This window comes from Camelus bactrianus, chromosome 4 (assembly GCF_048773025.1).
Source record: "Camelus bactrianus isolate YW-2024 breed Bactrian camel chromosome 4, ASM4877302v1, whole genome shotgun sequence".
Taxonomy (NCBI): Eukaryota; Metazoa; Chordata; class Mammalia; order Artiodactyla; family Camelidae; genus Camelus; species Camelus bactrianus.
In genome coordinates, this window is record NC_133542.1 from 77,240,936 (window position 1) to 77,257,262 (window position 16,327).

Consider the following 16,327-nt stretch of genomic DNA (forward strand, 5'->3'; position numbering starts at 1 on the left):
TCTCAGTGTGCCCTCCCGCCACCCCCAGGTCATCCGCCAGCTGGAGAACAACATAGAAAAGACAATGGTCAAGATCACCACGAGCCAGAACGTCCAGCTGCTGTACGTGGACCTGCTGGATCACCTGAAAAGAGTGAGCCCCCGCATCCCGCCGCCAAGAGCTGCACGCCGGCCCCAGGGAGATCGGCTGGCCGGGAGGGCTGGGACTTTCAGGCCCCCGCCTGAGCGCAAAGCTGGGCTCTCACCGGCGGCGGGGCCCTGCGGGGCATGCCGACCCCGTGCGTCTCTCCTCCAGGCCAGGTGACCCCTAGAGAGACAGATCCCTACTCTGGGCGCCAGCTCAGCAGCGGCATCTTGTAGGTGGAAAGCATTCTCTCAAGAACTTGTTATTTGCTGCTCCAACAAGGCATATCATGTGCTACATCAGAATTGTCTGGGTTTTCTTGCATGTATTTGAAGGTTTAGTGTTGTTCTTACTCTGCCCCATCCTTTTTCACTGGCTGGCTTCTAGGGGCAGGAGCTGGGTCCTGCACCCTCAAAAAGTCCCTAACATCTTCCAGAGCAAGCCGCCTCTGAGCAGGCCAGTAACCATGGATTGCTGCCCACTTCTTCCAAGCCAGCCAGCCTGCTCCCTGCAGAAGGGGCCAGGGGAGGCCCCCAGGGGCTGTGAGCCCTGGTGTGGGGGGAGACCCCTTCACCGGAGGCCCCCCCCCCCGGGCCCCCACACAGCAGAGCATAGGCACCTGCCACAGGCCAGGTGCCAGTGGATAGAGAGGACAGGCGGACAGGAGGGCTGGAGGGCGGGTGCCAGGGTGCTGAGAGGGGCAATTTGGCGGGGGGGGGGTGTGCAAGGAGAGTGAGGGAAGCCCCCCAGACTCCTTCCCGAGGCTCGGGGAGGGGGAGCCCTGGAGAGGCGAATGGGCACACAGCTCTTCCCGGCTGGGGTCACGTCCCCCAAATCCTGCCTGCAGCCCCATGAGCCCAGCAGCACACAGCCTCCTCCTCCAGGCTGCCCCTCTTGCCTTGAAGCCCTGGTCCTGAAGGCTCACCCAGCAGCCCTGCCCACCTCTCCTTCCTGGGCCCACTCCTCCTCAGAACTTTCCCACTCCAACTGCACTCTGGGCTCCAGCCCATCTCTCACGTGGATGCATTATGTTCCCCCCGTGGTACCTTTTTATCTTTTCAAAACATATGCTTAAAAAAAAAACTCCTGTGGTCATCTGCATTTAAAAAAACAGTGAAGATTCTAGTTGTAGATATTAACAACAAAGTGCCAACAGCCAAGATACCGTGGATATTTGTGAACCTGACCATATGCTAAATGCATGATTATACCTTCTAAATCCACGTTGAGAGCAACCTTCTGAAAGAGTCATTATTACCGTCTTACACTTGGGGAAACTCAGAGAGGTTAAGTGGCTTTCCCAAGGTCCCACAGCTAGCTGGTCAGGTCAGCCTTGGTCTTGAGCCCTGAGTCTCTGACCCCTCTGCTTCACTTCAGATAGCAGCCAGCCTCCTTGGGTTTCAGTGTCACCTCTGACACAGTGGGACATCCTATCACCACTTCTTCAGAAGTGTCTCTGGGCTCTGACCCTGGGCAGTGAGAGTCCACCAGGAAGATGCTGTCTTCCCTCCCAAAACACTTCCTTTCATCTGTTCTGTGCCCGGCTGGGGCCAGAGGCCATACTTGTCCCCTGGGCTTGCACAGTTTAGTCTAGGGTGAGGGGTAGGGAGCAGGTGTGGTCTACTCTGCAGGGGTGAGAACTGGGGAGGGGCGAGGGAAGCCCACCAGCCCTTGCCCCTCTGACACAGAAGCTGGCAGGATACCCCACAGAGCTGGACAAGCTGCAGAATCTCGTGGGTGACTACTGCTCAGAACTGTCAGATATGACAGTCATGTCCCAAGATGCCATGATGATTACAGATGAGGTCAAGGTGAGCTCAGGTCCCAGGACTGGGGGGCCCTGCAAGGGCTATCTCTCAAACCTGTCTGGCCCAGTGTCCATTGGGACACCCCCATCCCCACACCACCTGAACTTACTGGAGGAATCCAGCCACTGCCAGGCCAGTCTGCTCTGCTCACACCATAAACCTGGACAGAGGGGGTCCTGCCAGGCACAGAAGCCGTGAGGTAGACGTAGGAGGCAGAGAATTAGCCTGGTCCAAGCAGGCTCTGGAGGTTGGAGGTTGGACAGCACAGTCTTGGAAGGTAACAGAGCCAGATGGAGGTGTGAGGGGCTGGAGCCTGTGAGCCCGTGTGGGCCCACAGGTGGTGGGGCTGAGATGTAGCTCCCTAACCTGGAGCCCTGGGAGGAGATGGAGGGGAGGTGGAATCAGATTCGTGCTCCCAAATGGGTGCACTCTGGCTGCAAGACACCTCTGTGGGGCATGTCCCAGATGGTCCCTGACCTGTGGCTGCCACCCGAGTGACCCCAGGTGGAGGAGTGTAACAGAAGGGAAGGCACCACGGCGGAAAGCAAGGGGGATGGTGAAGGCGGCAGGCGGTGCGGTTTCGGAAGAAGGGCATGGCCAGCAGTGCTCTTCCCAAACCCAGGAAGATGAGGATGAAAGTGACACTGGATTAGCACCCCGGGGGGCCTTCGTGGGACAGCCCCCTCCTTTCCTGTGTCCCCAGATGAACATGAGGCAAGGGGAGGCCACCTTCATTGAAGAGCGCCGGGCGCGGGAGAACCGCCTGAACCAGCAGAAGAAGCTGATCGACAAGATTCACACCAAGGAGACCAGCGAGAAGTACCGCTGGGTGAGTCGGGCTGGGAGGCGCAGCCCTCCACGACCCCAGCCCAGCCCCGAGGGAAACGGGGTGCGCCCCCAGCAGGGGGCGCTGCTCACCACCTCCTCCCCCTTCCATCAGGGCCAGCGGGACTTGGACTTCCCCTCCAATCTGATGGGTCCGGAAACTCCGAAAGGTAAGCCCTCCGCTCCTGCCGCCCCAGCCAGGGTCCCGAGAGGTCAGATCACCACGAGGCTAGGTGTAGCCTGCAGTGGCCAGGGTGAGGGACACAGGAGAGTGCCAGCAGCCACAGCGCACACTTCAAGGACTGCTACCAGCTTTGGGCTCTCAGCCGCGCGTGGCTGAGTCCCCAGCTTCTCAGCTGCAAAACGCACTTCACAGTGTCCCTGGCACCCCAGGGCCTGCTATACAGTGGCTCCTCAGAAAAGATGAGTTGTGTCCCCTGGTCCCCTGAGCCACCTCTGAGAAGTGCCACTAAGCCCCCCTGAGCCAGGCTGCTCCTGGCCGTCTCTGGACGGAGCTACCCTGGGGCATCCTTCAAGGGCTGGGTGAGGAGGGAGCCAGTTAAGGTTCAGGCAACTCTGATGGGATGGGTACCCAGCTCTTGGGTGGCCTCCCCTGACAACACATGGGGGCATGCAACGGCCTCGCACAAAGCCCCACACCACTCCTTTGTGCTGGCCGTTCTTCCCCTCGGCTCTGCCCAGTGAAGAGAAGAGAGACTTCCAAGGCTGATATCGAATACCAGACGGATGTGTCCGCTTTGGTGGAGAAAGTCAAGACTGCTGTGCGGTGCTCCCACCTCTGGGTACTGCTCTCTGGCACTCCCAGGGTATGGGCGGAAGAGCTGGGCCAGGGTCTGCAGGCCCCTTTTGCATGAAACTGACACACAAAGTAGCGGCCCCCACAGCTCAGAGTAGAGGGCACTCCCGGGACACGGCTGGCAAACCCAAGCCACGTCCCAGGAGCTGCACAGAGCCTGTCGGAACTTGAGGATCAAACACTGAGAACATGGCCTCCACCTACCCAAACCAACAGCATCATAATGATCAGCTGTCTCTCCACCTGCCCCCCTTTTATTTTAATCCGACCTGGGTTTATTATTAGTAAGCCTTGAGCTTCTGTCCATGGTCCTGACATAAGCTTGTCCACCTTAGACAAGTGACTTAAAGCCACACAGTGTCTCAGCGGTGGTCTCTGTCTCTTCCTTGGGGTAACTGCCCCCTCTGCCTGTCATGAGGGTTACATGCAATGCCACACACACGGAGGGCTTCACCCGATGGCTGTCCTCACAGGCCCTCAGCGCCCGGCCACAGTCAAAATTACCGACCACTAGGAGGGACCCAGAAGAACCAGCTCCCTCCTGGCTCACATCTGCTCCTCTCCCCACTGGCCCCACCAGGACATTGCCGGCCGGTTCCTGGCTCAGCAGAACATGGAGGAGAACCTGGAACTGCAGATGGAGGACTGTGAGGAGAGACGGGCACAGCTGGAGGCCTTGATGAAGAAGCTGGAGGTGGAGGAGGCAATGCTGAAGTTCCACCAGATGCCCAGCTCCGTCAGGTACCCAGCAGGCCCCTGCTTCCCACTGGGCTGGCACCAGGCTGGGAGCTGAGCATCCCCACTGCATGGGGCCTGAGAGTGCTCTGCAGATGGGCTGTGGAGGTGCAGCAAGGGGCCCTATGTGCCCGCATCTCAGCTCTTGAGCCCAGATTTAGCACAGCACCCAGCTCAGGACCCCGCTGTCCTGCCCTCGGCCCAGCACCTCCTTCCCTCGTCCTCAACAGCTTCAAGTCTGTTGAGAAGAAAGTGAAGGACATGCTGAAGGAGGAGGAAAACAGGCTGCAGCAGGCCCGCGCCAACATGACCAGGAGCCAGAAGCTGCTGCTGATCATCCAGACCGGCATCGACAACCTCTACATCCGCCTGATCGGCATCCCCGTGCCCACGGCCCCGGTAGCAGCCAAATGGGGAGGAGCCGCGGCACACAGGGTCCCTGGGAAGGGTCAGAGGGAGACGGTTGCTCTCTCGGCTACAGAAGGAAGCAGAGGTCTCCAACACCCTGGATGTGTACAGCAAGCTGGCGTATTGTGAGGGGAAGCTCCTGGACCTGGCTGACAGAGTGCAGATGCTATCCCGGACTGAGGAGGTAGCCCTGGGCTGGGGGCTGCCCACACATCCCACGTGCCCTTGGAGCTGACTGTCCCCCGTGCCCTGCAGGTCAACACGAAGGTGAGGGACGCCCTGGAGTCCTCAACTCTGAAAGAGAAGCAGAACACCAGGATCAGCTTTGAGGACCTGGAGGAGGATGTCATAGGTACCGGCCAGGGAGAGCTGGGGACCAGGCTGCCCAGCAGCCAGAAGGGGTTGGGGGGTGAGGTGGCAGGTCTGAGCTGTGCGGTGGGGCGGGGGGAGCGAGGGATGGCACTCACTCCGTCTGACCAGGGCAGCCAGGAGGGACAGTGGGGGCTAAAGGGATGGAGAGGGTGTGTCAGTTGTACCCACAGGATTTTAATTTATGGAAGTGACTTAGTGAGACTATTGCTGTTGAAATAATTTACCACCTTTCCTGACACAGTGGGGCACCAGTGCCAGTCCACAGGCAGGGGGAGGCATAGGTCAGGGCCCTTACTGGGGCCTCTGTGGGAAGGGCGAGGCAGGGCAGGGTACACAGCTTAAGTGCCAGCCGTTCAAATAATTCTGGCAGGTTTGGGGGCATCAGGGCTGTCCCCCGTTGTGTGGTACCTTTCCCCGGGTGACTTGGGCTTGGTGTGTGGGTTAGAGGTGGTCGGAGGTGGACACTGGATGGGTTGGGTGAGTCCTGGGCTGTGACTCTCCCGGGTGTACGAGACCCCAAAGGCCAGAGAGTCAGGGACACGGAAAGTACGAAATACACATCGTTAGTACAATGGCCGCGTGATGAAGGGACGCCGGTGCAGCCCAGGCTCTGGGAACCCAGACGGAGCAGAGGGGCTACGGGCGTGGCTACCCTCCCCCGCCCTCCCTTGCAGAGACCTTCCAGTTCGCCGACGTGGACCACAGCTACGTGCCCTCGCGGGCCGAGATCAAGAGGCAGGCCCGGCGGCTGATCGAAGGGAGGCTCAAGGTGGCCAAGAAGAAGAAAAAGTGACAGGAAGAGGAGGAACCCGCCCCGCCCCCACACCCCGCCCCCCAGCTGGCATTGGTTACACAAATAAACATTTTTTTCAGGACTGCGGGGCACCTGGGGGAACGCAGATGTGGGGGATCACGTTGGGAACTCGTGGGTTGTTCGATGTGGATGGGCCCGGGGGTTGAGCGGTGAGGGTGAGTAGGGTCTGGGGAGGGATGCGGATGGGGCTCTGGGCTGAGCTGAAACCCGGGAGGCAGCTCGGAAGGCGGGACAGCAGAGTCCGCGGCCCCGCGCCGCACCGCGCCGCATATGGGCTCACCTTGGCGAGCGCCGCCCTCCCGTGGCCCTCGCGACGCCCCGTATCCACACGCCCCGAGCCTGCTTCCGACCACGCTGTCCTGCGCATGCGCACCTCCCGGCGCGCGCAGCACCACTGTGGTCCTCGCGGCGCCCCGTAGATGCGCGCCCGCCGAGTCGGCGCTAAGATGGCGGCGCTGACGGAGGGAGAGTGGCCGCGCCAGGAGCCGCGGGAGCCGGAGAAGAGCCGCCGCGGCTGAGCCCCCGAGCCGCCCCCAGGCAGGCTCCCGGTCGCCGGACCCGGGACATGGTGCGGTCCGCGCCGTGCCGCCGCCGCCGCCGCTACCGCTGAGCTCGCGGGCCGCGCCGGGCTCGGACGTGGGAGCGGGAAGATGTTTTCCGCGCTCAAGAAGCTTGTGGGGTCGGAGCAGGCTCCGGGCCGCGACAAGAACATCCCCGCAGGGCTGCAGTCTATGAACCAGGCGCTGCAGAGGCGCTTCGCCAAGGGGGTGCAGTACAACAGTGAGTGGCACGGGACAGTGGGGCGGGGGCGGGAGGGCGCCGTCCCGCGGGGTCCGCGGGCCGGGGCCGCGTCGCCTGGGACTGGCGGAAACCGGGTCGCGCCCAGCCCGGGAAGCGCTGGGGGCCTCGTCGCGCCCCGAGGGCCTCGCGGTCTGTGTTCAGATGTGCTGAGCGCTTACCTGTGCCGGGCAGGTTGCGGGCGCCCCAGGGGCGTTCATCTGGGGTCGGGAGGTGATGCTGGCCGGAGACGAGGTCCTAGAGGACTCCAGGGCCGGAGGGTGGGCGCCTTGGCCCGCAGCGCTCCCCTCTGACCTGTGGGTCATCCCGGAGGAATGCTGGCACGATAGGAAATTCGTGCGATCACTCTGCACAGTCAGATTTCGTCCAGGAGGTTTGTGTTGCGTCTGCGGTACCCCGATTGGCCTCGGTGACCTCGTCTAAGAGGGATTCTTACATAATGTGGGGAGAGCTGTGTGGTCTGTGACACCTCTTGAGTGGGTGGTGGGGCTCTCCGTCCGTGAACTGGGTGGTCACGCGCAGGAGCGGAGGACTCCGCCGACTCCGGTGGTTTGAGGTGTGGGATTTTTCTCTGTGGACTTCATGTTCAGTTTGGAGAGGGAATGTCGGCGACGCCACACGTTCTTGTCCCCTCCCCCCCCCCTTAAAGAAGCATTTGTAGGGTCTATATTTAGGAAAGCTCCAGAACGCACGGGGATCCTTACTTGTTGTTGTAGAGACTTTTCTTCTGCGTGAGGGAGGAGTCATTACCAGATGCCCAGAGAGCCCGGGGACGTTTCCAGTCCCCTGTTATAAATTATGTAAATTGTGTAGTTCCTAGACGCTGACTGTCCTCTTGACCTCTTTGAAGTTTTTGCATCTTGCTGGCTCTTTGCTAGCAGTATATAAAGATTTTATGTTGTTCTTGGCTTTTAAATTATTTTTCTCTTAAGTATTTCCATACATTGCTACAAGATATTGGACATTCCCCCACTCTTTGCCACTTCAGTGGTGGGAGGCTTCCAGTCTCTGTGATGTTGTATTTCGGTTAACAGTGTAGCATATTAAGAAACTGACTGGAAAGACTTTGGGTTTAAAAGAAAGATTGTTTTACATGTATTCTACCCAATTTTGTATGTATTTGTCTCAGATTCAAAGAAGGGAATAATAACTCAAAATACTCATTTACACAAATCTTTAGAATCTACATTTGGTTCTTTTATTTAGTTTTATTACTTATGGTATTATTTTAAAATTTCAATTCTAGTCCTTTGGAAATTAGATCTGGAAAATGTTCACCTTCTGAAAAACACTCCCTGGTGAGCACACTCACTAGTCCTGAGTTGGGGGAGTAAAAAGTAGAGACAGCATGGGAGTCATTCTGGAGAAGAAATCCGCCTCAGGCAGCTGACGGGCAGGTTCTGATCTTGGGGAACAAAGTGAGTGGAAGGTGGTGCAGGTGAGCGGACCTGAGAGCTGGACCTGCATTCCATTTTAGGGCGATGTTGGCCCTGTACTTGGCTAATACGCAACTCTGAAACTTTTTTATTTCTTCTATTAGTCAGTAAAATAAAACTTTTCTAGTATTTGATTTCCAAGATATCTTCCTTAGGGGACCACAGTAGCAGTATGACCATTGTAGATTCAGGATTTTTACGGGTACAAGTTGATGATTACCAGGTGTGTTATTTGTCCCTGAGCAGATGAGTCATTCTCTCTTCTGCTGCTGTGATGAGAAGTGATGCCTGTGACACGCAGAGTCCCAGCGTTCACTTCAAACTGATAATCAAAACCTGCATGGAACGTTGGACCACATTCTTGATATGGAAGTCCTCCGCACGTGGAGCGCAAGAATGCTGTCTGAGCTGGTCAGCTCCTGCTGTTTGACCCACTTGTGTTTGGTGCAGAGACGGAGCACCGGTCAGTCTTGTGGATTTCGTCCAGACTGCCCTTGCTCACGACTGCATCCTTATCAAGAAAGCCTCCAGGCATTGGGACAGCTGAGTCCTGGCTGGTCAGATTTCAGTGCTAGAACTTAAAATGGGGTTAGACACTTCCTTACCGAGAAACCTTTGAAAGGTTGGTTTCAGGGTAAGAGCTTTTTCTTTGGAAATAAACAGTTTGGCAGATTACTTGACCTGCCCAGCAAGGCCGATTTGCAAATTCCCGAGCCTTTGCTGCCCATGATCTGCCACATTTTCCTTTATAGGTTTTCCTTCCCTAGTGTTCATTTATTTAGCAAATATTTATTGAGTGTCCATCAGTGATGAGTGTTCATCTGTGAGAAAGCAGGCAGTCTCCGCCTTGTGAAGCTTGCATTCCGGGAAGGCAGACAGGAGGCACTAAACATGACGTGTATGGAACCAGATAACCTGTCTGAGGGCCGAGAAGTAGCGCCGGGTTGGGGTTGGGTTGGGGCCCACCTTGCCGTCCTGGGGACTTTGTGAACCAGAACCTTAGAGGGCCCTGAGCAACTGCCGTGTTGCAGGGAGGTGGGGTGGGGTGGGGTGGGGTGGGGGGAGACGCACTGGAGTGGGCCCTCTGGGAGTCGAGCGACCCCTGCTGGTGGCCCGATGAAAGGGCACCTTTGGGATTTATATTGTGTCTCGTGCAGCGTGATTGCATCATTTGTATCCAAGATAAAACAAATGTGGGGGGGGGTGGTATGAAAATATTTTTTAAAGATTCCCTATTTTATTGGAAACGTGTGGGAATGTGAGTGAATTACTATCGGGTCAGGGGGCAGGAAAGATGGTGAGGTTTTGTAGTAGATCCTGGTGTCTTCTGCACTGTGGCTTCACTTTGAAAGAAAAGACATAGGATAGAGGCAGAGAGTTAATCTGTTCAGTAAAACAGCTAGTTTGCCACTTGTTTCTTAAGTAAAGGTCGTCTTATCACTTCGTGGGTGAATCTGGTTTTCCACTGCATCACTTATTTAGTTAATTTGAGCCGGTGTCTAAGGTTCTGAGATTGATTTGACTTTTTAACTTAAAAGTAGAGTCTGATTACTTTTTTAATGGGTGAAATCAGATTATTTTATTTATTTCTGGCATTTTAGCATTTCTTCTGATTAACTTTATTGAGTTATAGTCAGTTTACAATGTTGTGTCAACTTTTGGTGTACAGCACAATGCTCCAGTCATACATGAATATACATATATTCATTTTCATATTCTTTTTCACCCTGATTGTCTTTTTTGAAGAATAAATTTCAAATTTTAAAAGGATTTCAGGTGAAGAGAAGCAAATATATGTTAAAACTGGTCAAGATACAAAAGAAGGAAACTGTTCTCAGATTACATCAATACTCTGAACAGACAAGTTGTGTTTGAAAAAGAACCAAAGGGAGCCTCCGAAAATGGAAAAGCGGGGTCACTAAAGCAAAAAGCTATCAGGCAGGCGAAGCTGCACGACACCCAGCGGGAGAGGGAGGTGGTGCCCCAGAGGGAGATGCGTGGCCTGGCATGAGGCAGGTCCTGGCTCACCTGCGATCTGTTTCGGAAGGAAAGCATCGCTAGGATGGAGAAGGGTGGTTACTGGAGAAATGAAAACTGAGTCTTTTCTGTAGATTACGAAGTACAGGAAACTCCATGGAGTCCAAGTCTGGGGTTTTACAGCTTCCAGAGCTGAACACATCATTGGGATTTCAGAACATCAAAATGAAAAAGAAGCAACCAGAGCAAACAGACTGCCTTCAGAGGGACAGCCGGGAACCTGAGCGCACAGCTGACAGCCACAGTGGTGGAAATGTTCCTGCGGGAAGGTCCCGGTCAGCCTGGAAATCTGCACCAAGTAGGCAGTTACTCCAGAGGGAGCAGCATGAATCCCAGCTCCACCCTAAAGTGGGTGGCTCCCGTGCAGAGGCTCCCGCGGAAGTAAACCTGGAGGACGTGCTCCACTCAGACGGACGTGGGGCTCTGGGGTAGAGGAGGCTGACAGGGTGCAGGTCAGCACGGAAACAGGTACGTAAGTCTCGGTCACAGTGGCCACGTGACAGTGACCGGTGTGGGTGTGGAAGGAGAAGCCAGAACACTCACAGTCAGCACCCAGCCCAGCTGGAGCTGACCAGCGGACAGGCGTCCGCCACCAGTCCTTGTGCTAGTGCAGTGGAGGATGGAGACATTTATTAAGATTACTGTTCAGAGAATAGGAATGATTGCAGATCTGCCAAAGAAATACCAGGTGGGAAAAGGCACTGAAAAAAAGCTTGCCCAATGAGAAAGAAGGCAGGAAGGTGGGGGCGGCAGTGACTAGAAATGATAACACGCACTGGGGCTGGGTTCCCTGCCTCTGTCCGCCCCCACCACCCCCGGTGCCCATGAACAAGCAGACTCACCGGGTGAGAGAGAGAAGAGAGAGTCTGCGGGGAGACCTGTGTCTGGTTGCGCAGTGCGCAAGCAGCCCAGCCAGCACGACACCGTCAGAGGGCTGGAAGCAGGGCTGTGGAGGCAAAGCAGGAGGGAAGGTCAGCCACAAGGAGGCTGCCCCCCGTGTACAGTCCCTTAGCTGGAGCCGTGGTGGCGTTGAGCAGCCGGCGGGGCCAGAGTGAGAAGGGTCAGCGGCGCCTCAGTGAAGAAGCAGACACCTGCTCCCCCCAAAACCAGAGAGCTCCTGAGAACCAGCGATCTCAACAGACACCTAAGAGGATGTCCCCTAAAGGCCACGGTCTGCGGCCTCAGCGAGTAATGTTGGATATGAAAAACAAAAAGAGGCAGCGGTTTGGGGGAAACTTAAAAATATTTTAAGTAATTTACAGGTCAAAGAAGTATTTGTAATTCAGTGATAATGAATGCCCCACATACTCGTGGTGGTCACTGACTTGGGAATACAGCTTGAAAACGTACGAGAAGAACAGGAGAATCCCCAATAAAGTCAAAGGAAGGAAATGGCAAAGAGAGAAGCAGCAGCAGGTGGGTTTTAGAAAGAACCAGCAGAACACACGGGGTGTGCACACGGCTAAGGAAGGACGCAGGCCTCTGCGGAGGTCAGTTAGAAAGACAAAGCAGGTATCATGGATGCTGAAGAGTACACAGCCACGCTACAAAGTTTTAGAACATAAAATGTTACAAATGACTTTGTGCCAGTAAGTTGAAAACTCAGGACAGCATCCTAGAGACTGACCCAACGAGAAGCAGAGAGTCTGGGGAGGCCCGCCCGCCCTTCGGAGAGCAGAGCGCTGAGCCGGTGCCGTGGGCAGAGGCGCTGCGCGTCCATTGCGGTAACTGTCAATGTCAGAGCAAGGACCGGACAGCTGGAGAGTGACTGCCTCTCGCCTGTGATCGTGGGTGTGAGTGCCTGGCAGGGCATCAGGAAACGGATCTGGACTAGAATGTCAGTAGTAACTAGCTATCATGCTGGGACAGGCAGGACCACCCCAGACACGAGGACTGTTTACCAGAAGATACGTAAGACTTACCAGTGGGTTAAGGAGAAAAGCATGATCTCAGTGGGGATAAGGCAGAGACCTCATAAAATTCAACTCATCCGTGATTTACAAAAAAACAGAAAAGAAAGAAAACGAGAAAAGCCCACTTCTTAGCAAAGTAGGAACAGCAGAAGGAGATGTCTACCCGTTCGAGGGCATCTCCCACAGCCCGCACCTGTATGTAGTGAGAGACGCCAGGGGCGCTCCTTTTACAGTCCTGGCCAAGACAGAGCCTCCGCACTTTCACTGAAGTCCGTGTCTGTGTGTGGAGCTCCACCCCCACACACATAAATAAAAAGTACAGGGGGAGAGGCAGACAGAAAGCCTCTCCTTGCTTTATAAAATTAACACGAAATCAGGAATGCCAGTTTCTTTTTGTCAGGATGCTCTTATGTGCAGAAAACAACACTAGACTAGCCCTGGCTTTTCCCGCAGCAGCCAGCTTCTGTTTCAGGCAGTACGAGCAAGCCGGTAACCTGAGCAGCCCTGCTTCTAGAAACATTTTTGAAGGTCTGAATAAAACATGCAGAAAAACATTAATACGTCACTCAGTTCTTGAGCTTGGTTGACTTTAAAGCAGAGGAAGTGGGAGCTGGGAGGGAAGCGGCTCTGAGGCTGCCTTCTCCTGGAGGGCACCTGCCAGACCCTGGGGGTCGGGGTGGGCGTCCAGTGGGAAAGCCCCGCTCACAGCTGGGCCCCCGAGCACTGGGAGTGACCTCCAGGTTGGTTTGCCCCAAAAGCATCTCTGAGGCCCCCAAATCAAGTGGAGACTCTCCTCACGGCATTCCCAGGTTCCCGGCTGGTGGTGGTCCGAATCTCCTCAAAGAGGGCCGAGGATAAAGCTCTCAGGGAGTGGGGTGAGTGGGGGCGACGGGCCGGCCGGCCGGCCTCTGGCCCAGGCCTCTGAGGACTTCAGGCTTCACAGGGTGCGAAGTCAGTGCATTTGATGTATTTAAAGAAACAAGAGGTTTGAAAGTGTAAGCAGGAATCTAAAGACTACACAAAAAGACGAAGTAACTTGGAAAGTAAACAGACCTGCCTCCCAGAAGCTCCGAGAAGATAAGAAACCGCAGCAGGAAATAGGAAGCCGGCGCTAAGAAGCAGGCAAGGTCCAGCTCCACGGACACAGGGAGCGCCCCGGCCGGCTCTTAGGAAGACGTGGAGGCTGACATGCTGGGTTTGTCCCCCTCGCTCGGCCTGGCCAGTGGTCTCCTGGGGATGTGGGGGCCTGCCCCGGCAGGGCTGGGCTGCAGGCAGCCTGTCTGTCTATCCTGGCTCCTGCCGGGACCCCGTGCGCGCCGAGCACCCCCTGCAGGCCAGCTCGGTGCCCGCTCGGACCCAGGTCATTCCCAGAGCTGCATTTCCATCAGGGACACGTCTGGACTCTTCTCCTAGGTCATGTCTGGCCCCTGGCCAGACTCAGGGCCAGGCTGCCTGTGACCTTGAGAACAGAGGCCAGTTGTGCCCTCTCTGGCGGCATGATAAAGAGGGTGGGAGAGGGGCGTCCCTGAGATTGGACCAGAGAGGTTTAAAGTTTGACAACTGACACGCCTTGCTGACTGGAGCGGGGTTTCCGGGGACGCAGAGCCAGGTGGGCAGGTTCCTAGAAGTGTCCCTGAGAACAGAGGGGCCTTGAAATAGGAGCTGGGCAGTGGCCGGAGCGGGGAGGAGCAGCTTGGCCAGGTCAGGTGCCAGGACAGCCGGCCCAGGCAGGAGCACCGTCGACTGTCTGCTCGGCCTGCTCGGCTGCTCAGGGAGCTCCGGCCCGATCCAAGCTCCCCGACCAAGCTCTTCGCGTCTGCTGGAGGTCCAGAAGCCCCTCCTGCTCACCACGGGCTGCTCGTCTCGCTGACGGGGACACCATCCATACCTGTTCTTGGGCCAGGACCTCAGAGTCATTGCTGACCCCATCTCCCTCCCCTGAGGTCCACCCTCCACCAAAGGCTGTCAGCTCCTCTCCCACCGCTCCCCTGCCGGTGGGCTCTGCATGGCACTAGCCGCCCATCATCCTTCCAGAACACTCTTCTGCTGAACCCCGTGCCTTCTCACTGAGGCAGCGGGAAGTCCCCTCCTGCAGGGCCTCAAGACCTGGCCCCTGTGCTCCCATCCCCACTTGTCCCACTGGCACGGTGTGGGCCCTTCCCGACCTGCTCCGTCCTCGCGCACACGCAGCTGCCTACGGGCTGGTTCTCGCCGGTTCTCGCCGTACTCACGCCCCACACGCAGGCGGCCGCTCCTAAAGACTTGATGAGCCAGCACAGGAGGGTGCAGGCTTCTCACTGCCACCCCACGTGTGGTCTCCACCCCGCGCGTGGTCTCCAGGCGCCCGGCATTCTGCACATTCGTGTGCTTCAAGTGCCAGGGCTGTGGGGAAGTAGGTTAAGAGCAGACCGTAAGAACCAAGGGTGCTGCGGTGGTGACCCCCGCCTGCGCCTGAGAGCCCCAGGCCCCCGGGGCGCCGGCCCTGGGAAGACTGCTTTCCTGTGGGTGCAGAGTCCTCTGGTGGTCAGACCACCTGCCTGGGGAGAAGTGCCTCAGGGGCCGGGGAGGGAGGGCGGGGCCAGGCCTTCCCGCCCCGAGCCCTGACAGCCTTGTCCCCTGGTGGGGGGGGGCTCGCAGCCAGCCCGCCCTCACCAGCTCCCCGGCCAGCCCGCCACTCAGGCCGCCGTCTGTGCGCAGGAGCTCTTTGGTCTGATTTGTTTCCCTGATCTGTCCTGTTCCCCCAGTGAAGATTGTGATCCGAGGAGACAGGAACACGGGCAAGACTGCGCTGTGGCACCGGCTGCAGGGCAAGAAGTTCGTGGAGGAGTACATCCCCACGCAGGAGATCCAGGTCACCAGCATCCACTGGAACTACAAAAGTGAGGGCGGGGCGCTGCGGGGGCAGGCACTTCCCAGGAGGCCGCGCGGGCACAGTGCCCCGGCTTGGGGTGGGGGGTGCCTTCCTGCCATCGCCTCCCCTCACCTAGTGTTGTCATGGAAACACTGCACACACGTGGGAGTCCCCTCTGCCATGGAGACTCAGTCCCTTGGGGAGCTGGGCCATTGGGCCCACTCATCCTGGAGACCTTGGAAAGGCAGACACTCCTGGGTTAACACACGAGGTGTCCTGGGGGGGACCCCTCTGGGCGGGGACACACCCCTGCTGCAGTCTGCTTACCGGGCCCCAGGGAAGCAGAAGGGGCTCCTTGCCCTTGAGGCCCAGCTCTTGGCTTCAGTTGTGAAGTGCCCGACCCTGCAGGGTCCTGGAGGTGGTTTGTTTGCAAGATCGCTTTGCGGCCTCCCGGTGGTAGCCCGGTGGGCCGGAACTTGCACTCCTCTGACCATGTGGCACCCTTGTGGGAAGCAGAGAAGCCACTTTGCATGTTTAAGAATCATAAAAGCAAAAGGCCTTTGAGCCATTTTAAACATTCCTTTCCATTAAAAAAACTAGCCAGTGGGCCGCCAGCAGGACACTTGGGGCCTTTGTGGGAGTCTGACTCCCTCTTAGTGACGTCCAGTGCGTCCCAGGACAGCAGCGTGGACTCAGCATCGCCCTGCCTGCCAGCTGCACAGAAGCAGCTCCCCACGTCGTCCCTTCCCCTGCGGAATCCTCGGGGTGGGGAGTGAGCCAACTGTCCCTGTGCTTGGCTCACTGCTTGGAGGTGTGGCACAGGCCTGAACCCCAGACTAGCCGTTCAGAGTCGGCTCCTCTGGCCCTCAGCTCCCATGGAGCAGAGAACACTGCCTCGGGAGAGGTGCAGTGGTCACTGCATGACTGGGAAACAACCATGGACATGGCCTCTCCATAAAAGCGAAAGGTGGGCCTGCAAGGGCCTGTCCCAAGCCAGCTCCACTTGGCCTTGGCCTCCAAAGGATTCTGGTAGAAGCGTGATGCAGGACCCACACCTGGAGAGTCTGGCTCTCCCTGCTGATCGCCCGACCTCCCTCACAATGAAGCCGAGGCCGGTCATGGACATGGAGTGGAGCTGGGAGGGCAGTCAGCCCCAATAACATCCACTGCAGCGCCAAGGGCTCGCACCCCCGGTGGGCCTGCGGAGGCCTGGGTTCTGGGTGCAGACCCCTCCTGGCTGTGTGGGCCTGGCTGGGGGCAGGCCTCCGGGACATGGGGACAGTGTCAGCTGAGGGCGGGCCAAGATCCTTCACTGAGACCTGAGCAAAAGCCCAGGGAGGAGCCAGGCCCCACTGCACTGCAGGGAGGGGCGTCCTGGGCAGGCGGGGG

The 16,327-nt window shown here is 57.3% G+C and overlaps 3 protein-coding genes across 16 annotated transcripts in view; 2 read left to right on the forward strand and 1 right to left on the reverse strand.

The window, feature by feature from the left end:
* LOC105068585 (transmembrane protein 141) overlaps positions 1 to 5,965 on the forward strand; it is an 11,885-nt gene extending 5,920 nt beyond the window's left edge. For 7 of the 9 annotated variants that reach the window (XM_074362681.1, XM_074362684.1, XM_074362679.1 and 4 more), the window contains 10 exons: positions 29 to 133; positions 1,813 to 1,935; positions 2,636 to 2,761; positions 2,873 to 2,927; positions 3,460 to 3,560; positions 4,155 to 4,315; positions 4,540 to 4,708; positions 4,791 to 4,901; positions 4,973 to 5,069; positions 5,764 to 5,965. In XM_074362681.1, the coding sequence (XP_074218782.1) occupies positions 29 to 133; positions 1,813 to 1,935; positions 2,636 to 2,761; positions 2,873 to 2,927; positions 3,460 to 3,560; positions 4,155 to 4,315; positions 4,540 to 4,708; positions 4,791 to 4,901; positions 4,973 to 5,069; positions 5,764 to 5,882 (1,167 nt within the window). In that variant the 3' untranslated portion in view covers positions 5,883 to 5,965. Of the gene's footprint in view, positions 1 to 28; positions 134 to 1,812; positions 1,936 to 2,635; positions 2,762 to 2,872; positions 2,928 to 3,459; positions 3,561 to 4,154; positions 4,316 to 4,539; positions 4,709 to 4,790; positions 4,902 to 4,972; positions 5,070 to 5,763 lie in introns of those variants that run through there. The other 2 variants (XM_074362680.1, XR_012506656.1) reach the window with 2 other exon arrangements.
* Positions 1 to 7,322, reverse strand: part of LCN15 (lipocalin 15) — a 22,523-nt gene extending 15,201 nt beyond the window's left edge. For all 4 annotated transcript variants that reach the window (XM_074362698.1, XM_074362697.1, XM_074362695.1 and 1 more), the window contains exon 1: positions 6,863 to 7,322. In XM_074362698.1, the coding sequence (XP_074218799.1) occupies positions 6,863 to 7,006 (144 nt within the window). In that variant the 5' untranslated portion in view covers positions 7,007 to 7,322. The remainder of the gene's footprint in view (positions 1 to 6,862) is intronic.
* Positions 6,310 to 16,327, forward strand: part of RABL6 (RAB, member RAS oncogene family like 6) — a 21,800-nt gene continuing 11,782 nt past the window's right edge. For 2 of the 3 annotated variants that reach the window (XM_074362675.1, XM_074362678.1), the window contains exons 1-2: positions 6,310 to 6,683; positions 14,832 to 14,966. In XM_074362675.1, coding sequence (XP_074218776.1) covers positions 6,554 to 6,683; positions 14,832 to 14,966 — 265 coding nt within the window. In that variant the 5' untranslated portion in view covers positions 6,310 to 6,553. The remainder of the gene's footprint in view (positions 6,684 to 14,831; positions 14,967 to 16,327) is intronic. The other variant, XM_074362676.1, reaches the window with a different exon arrangement.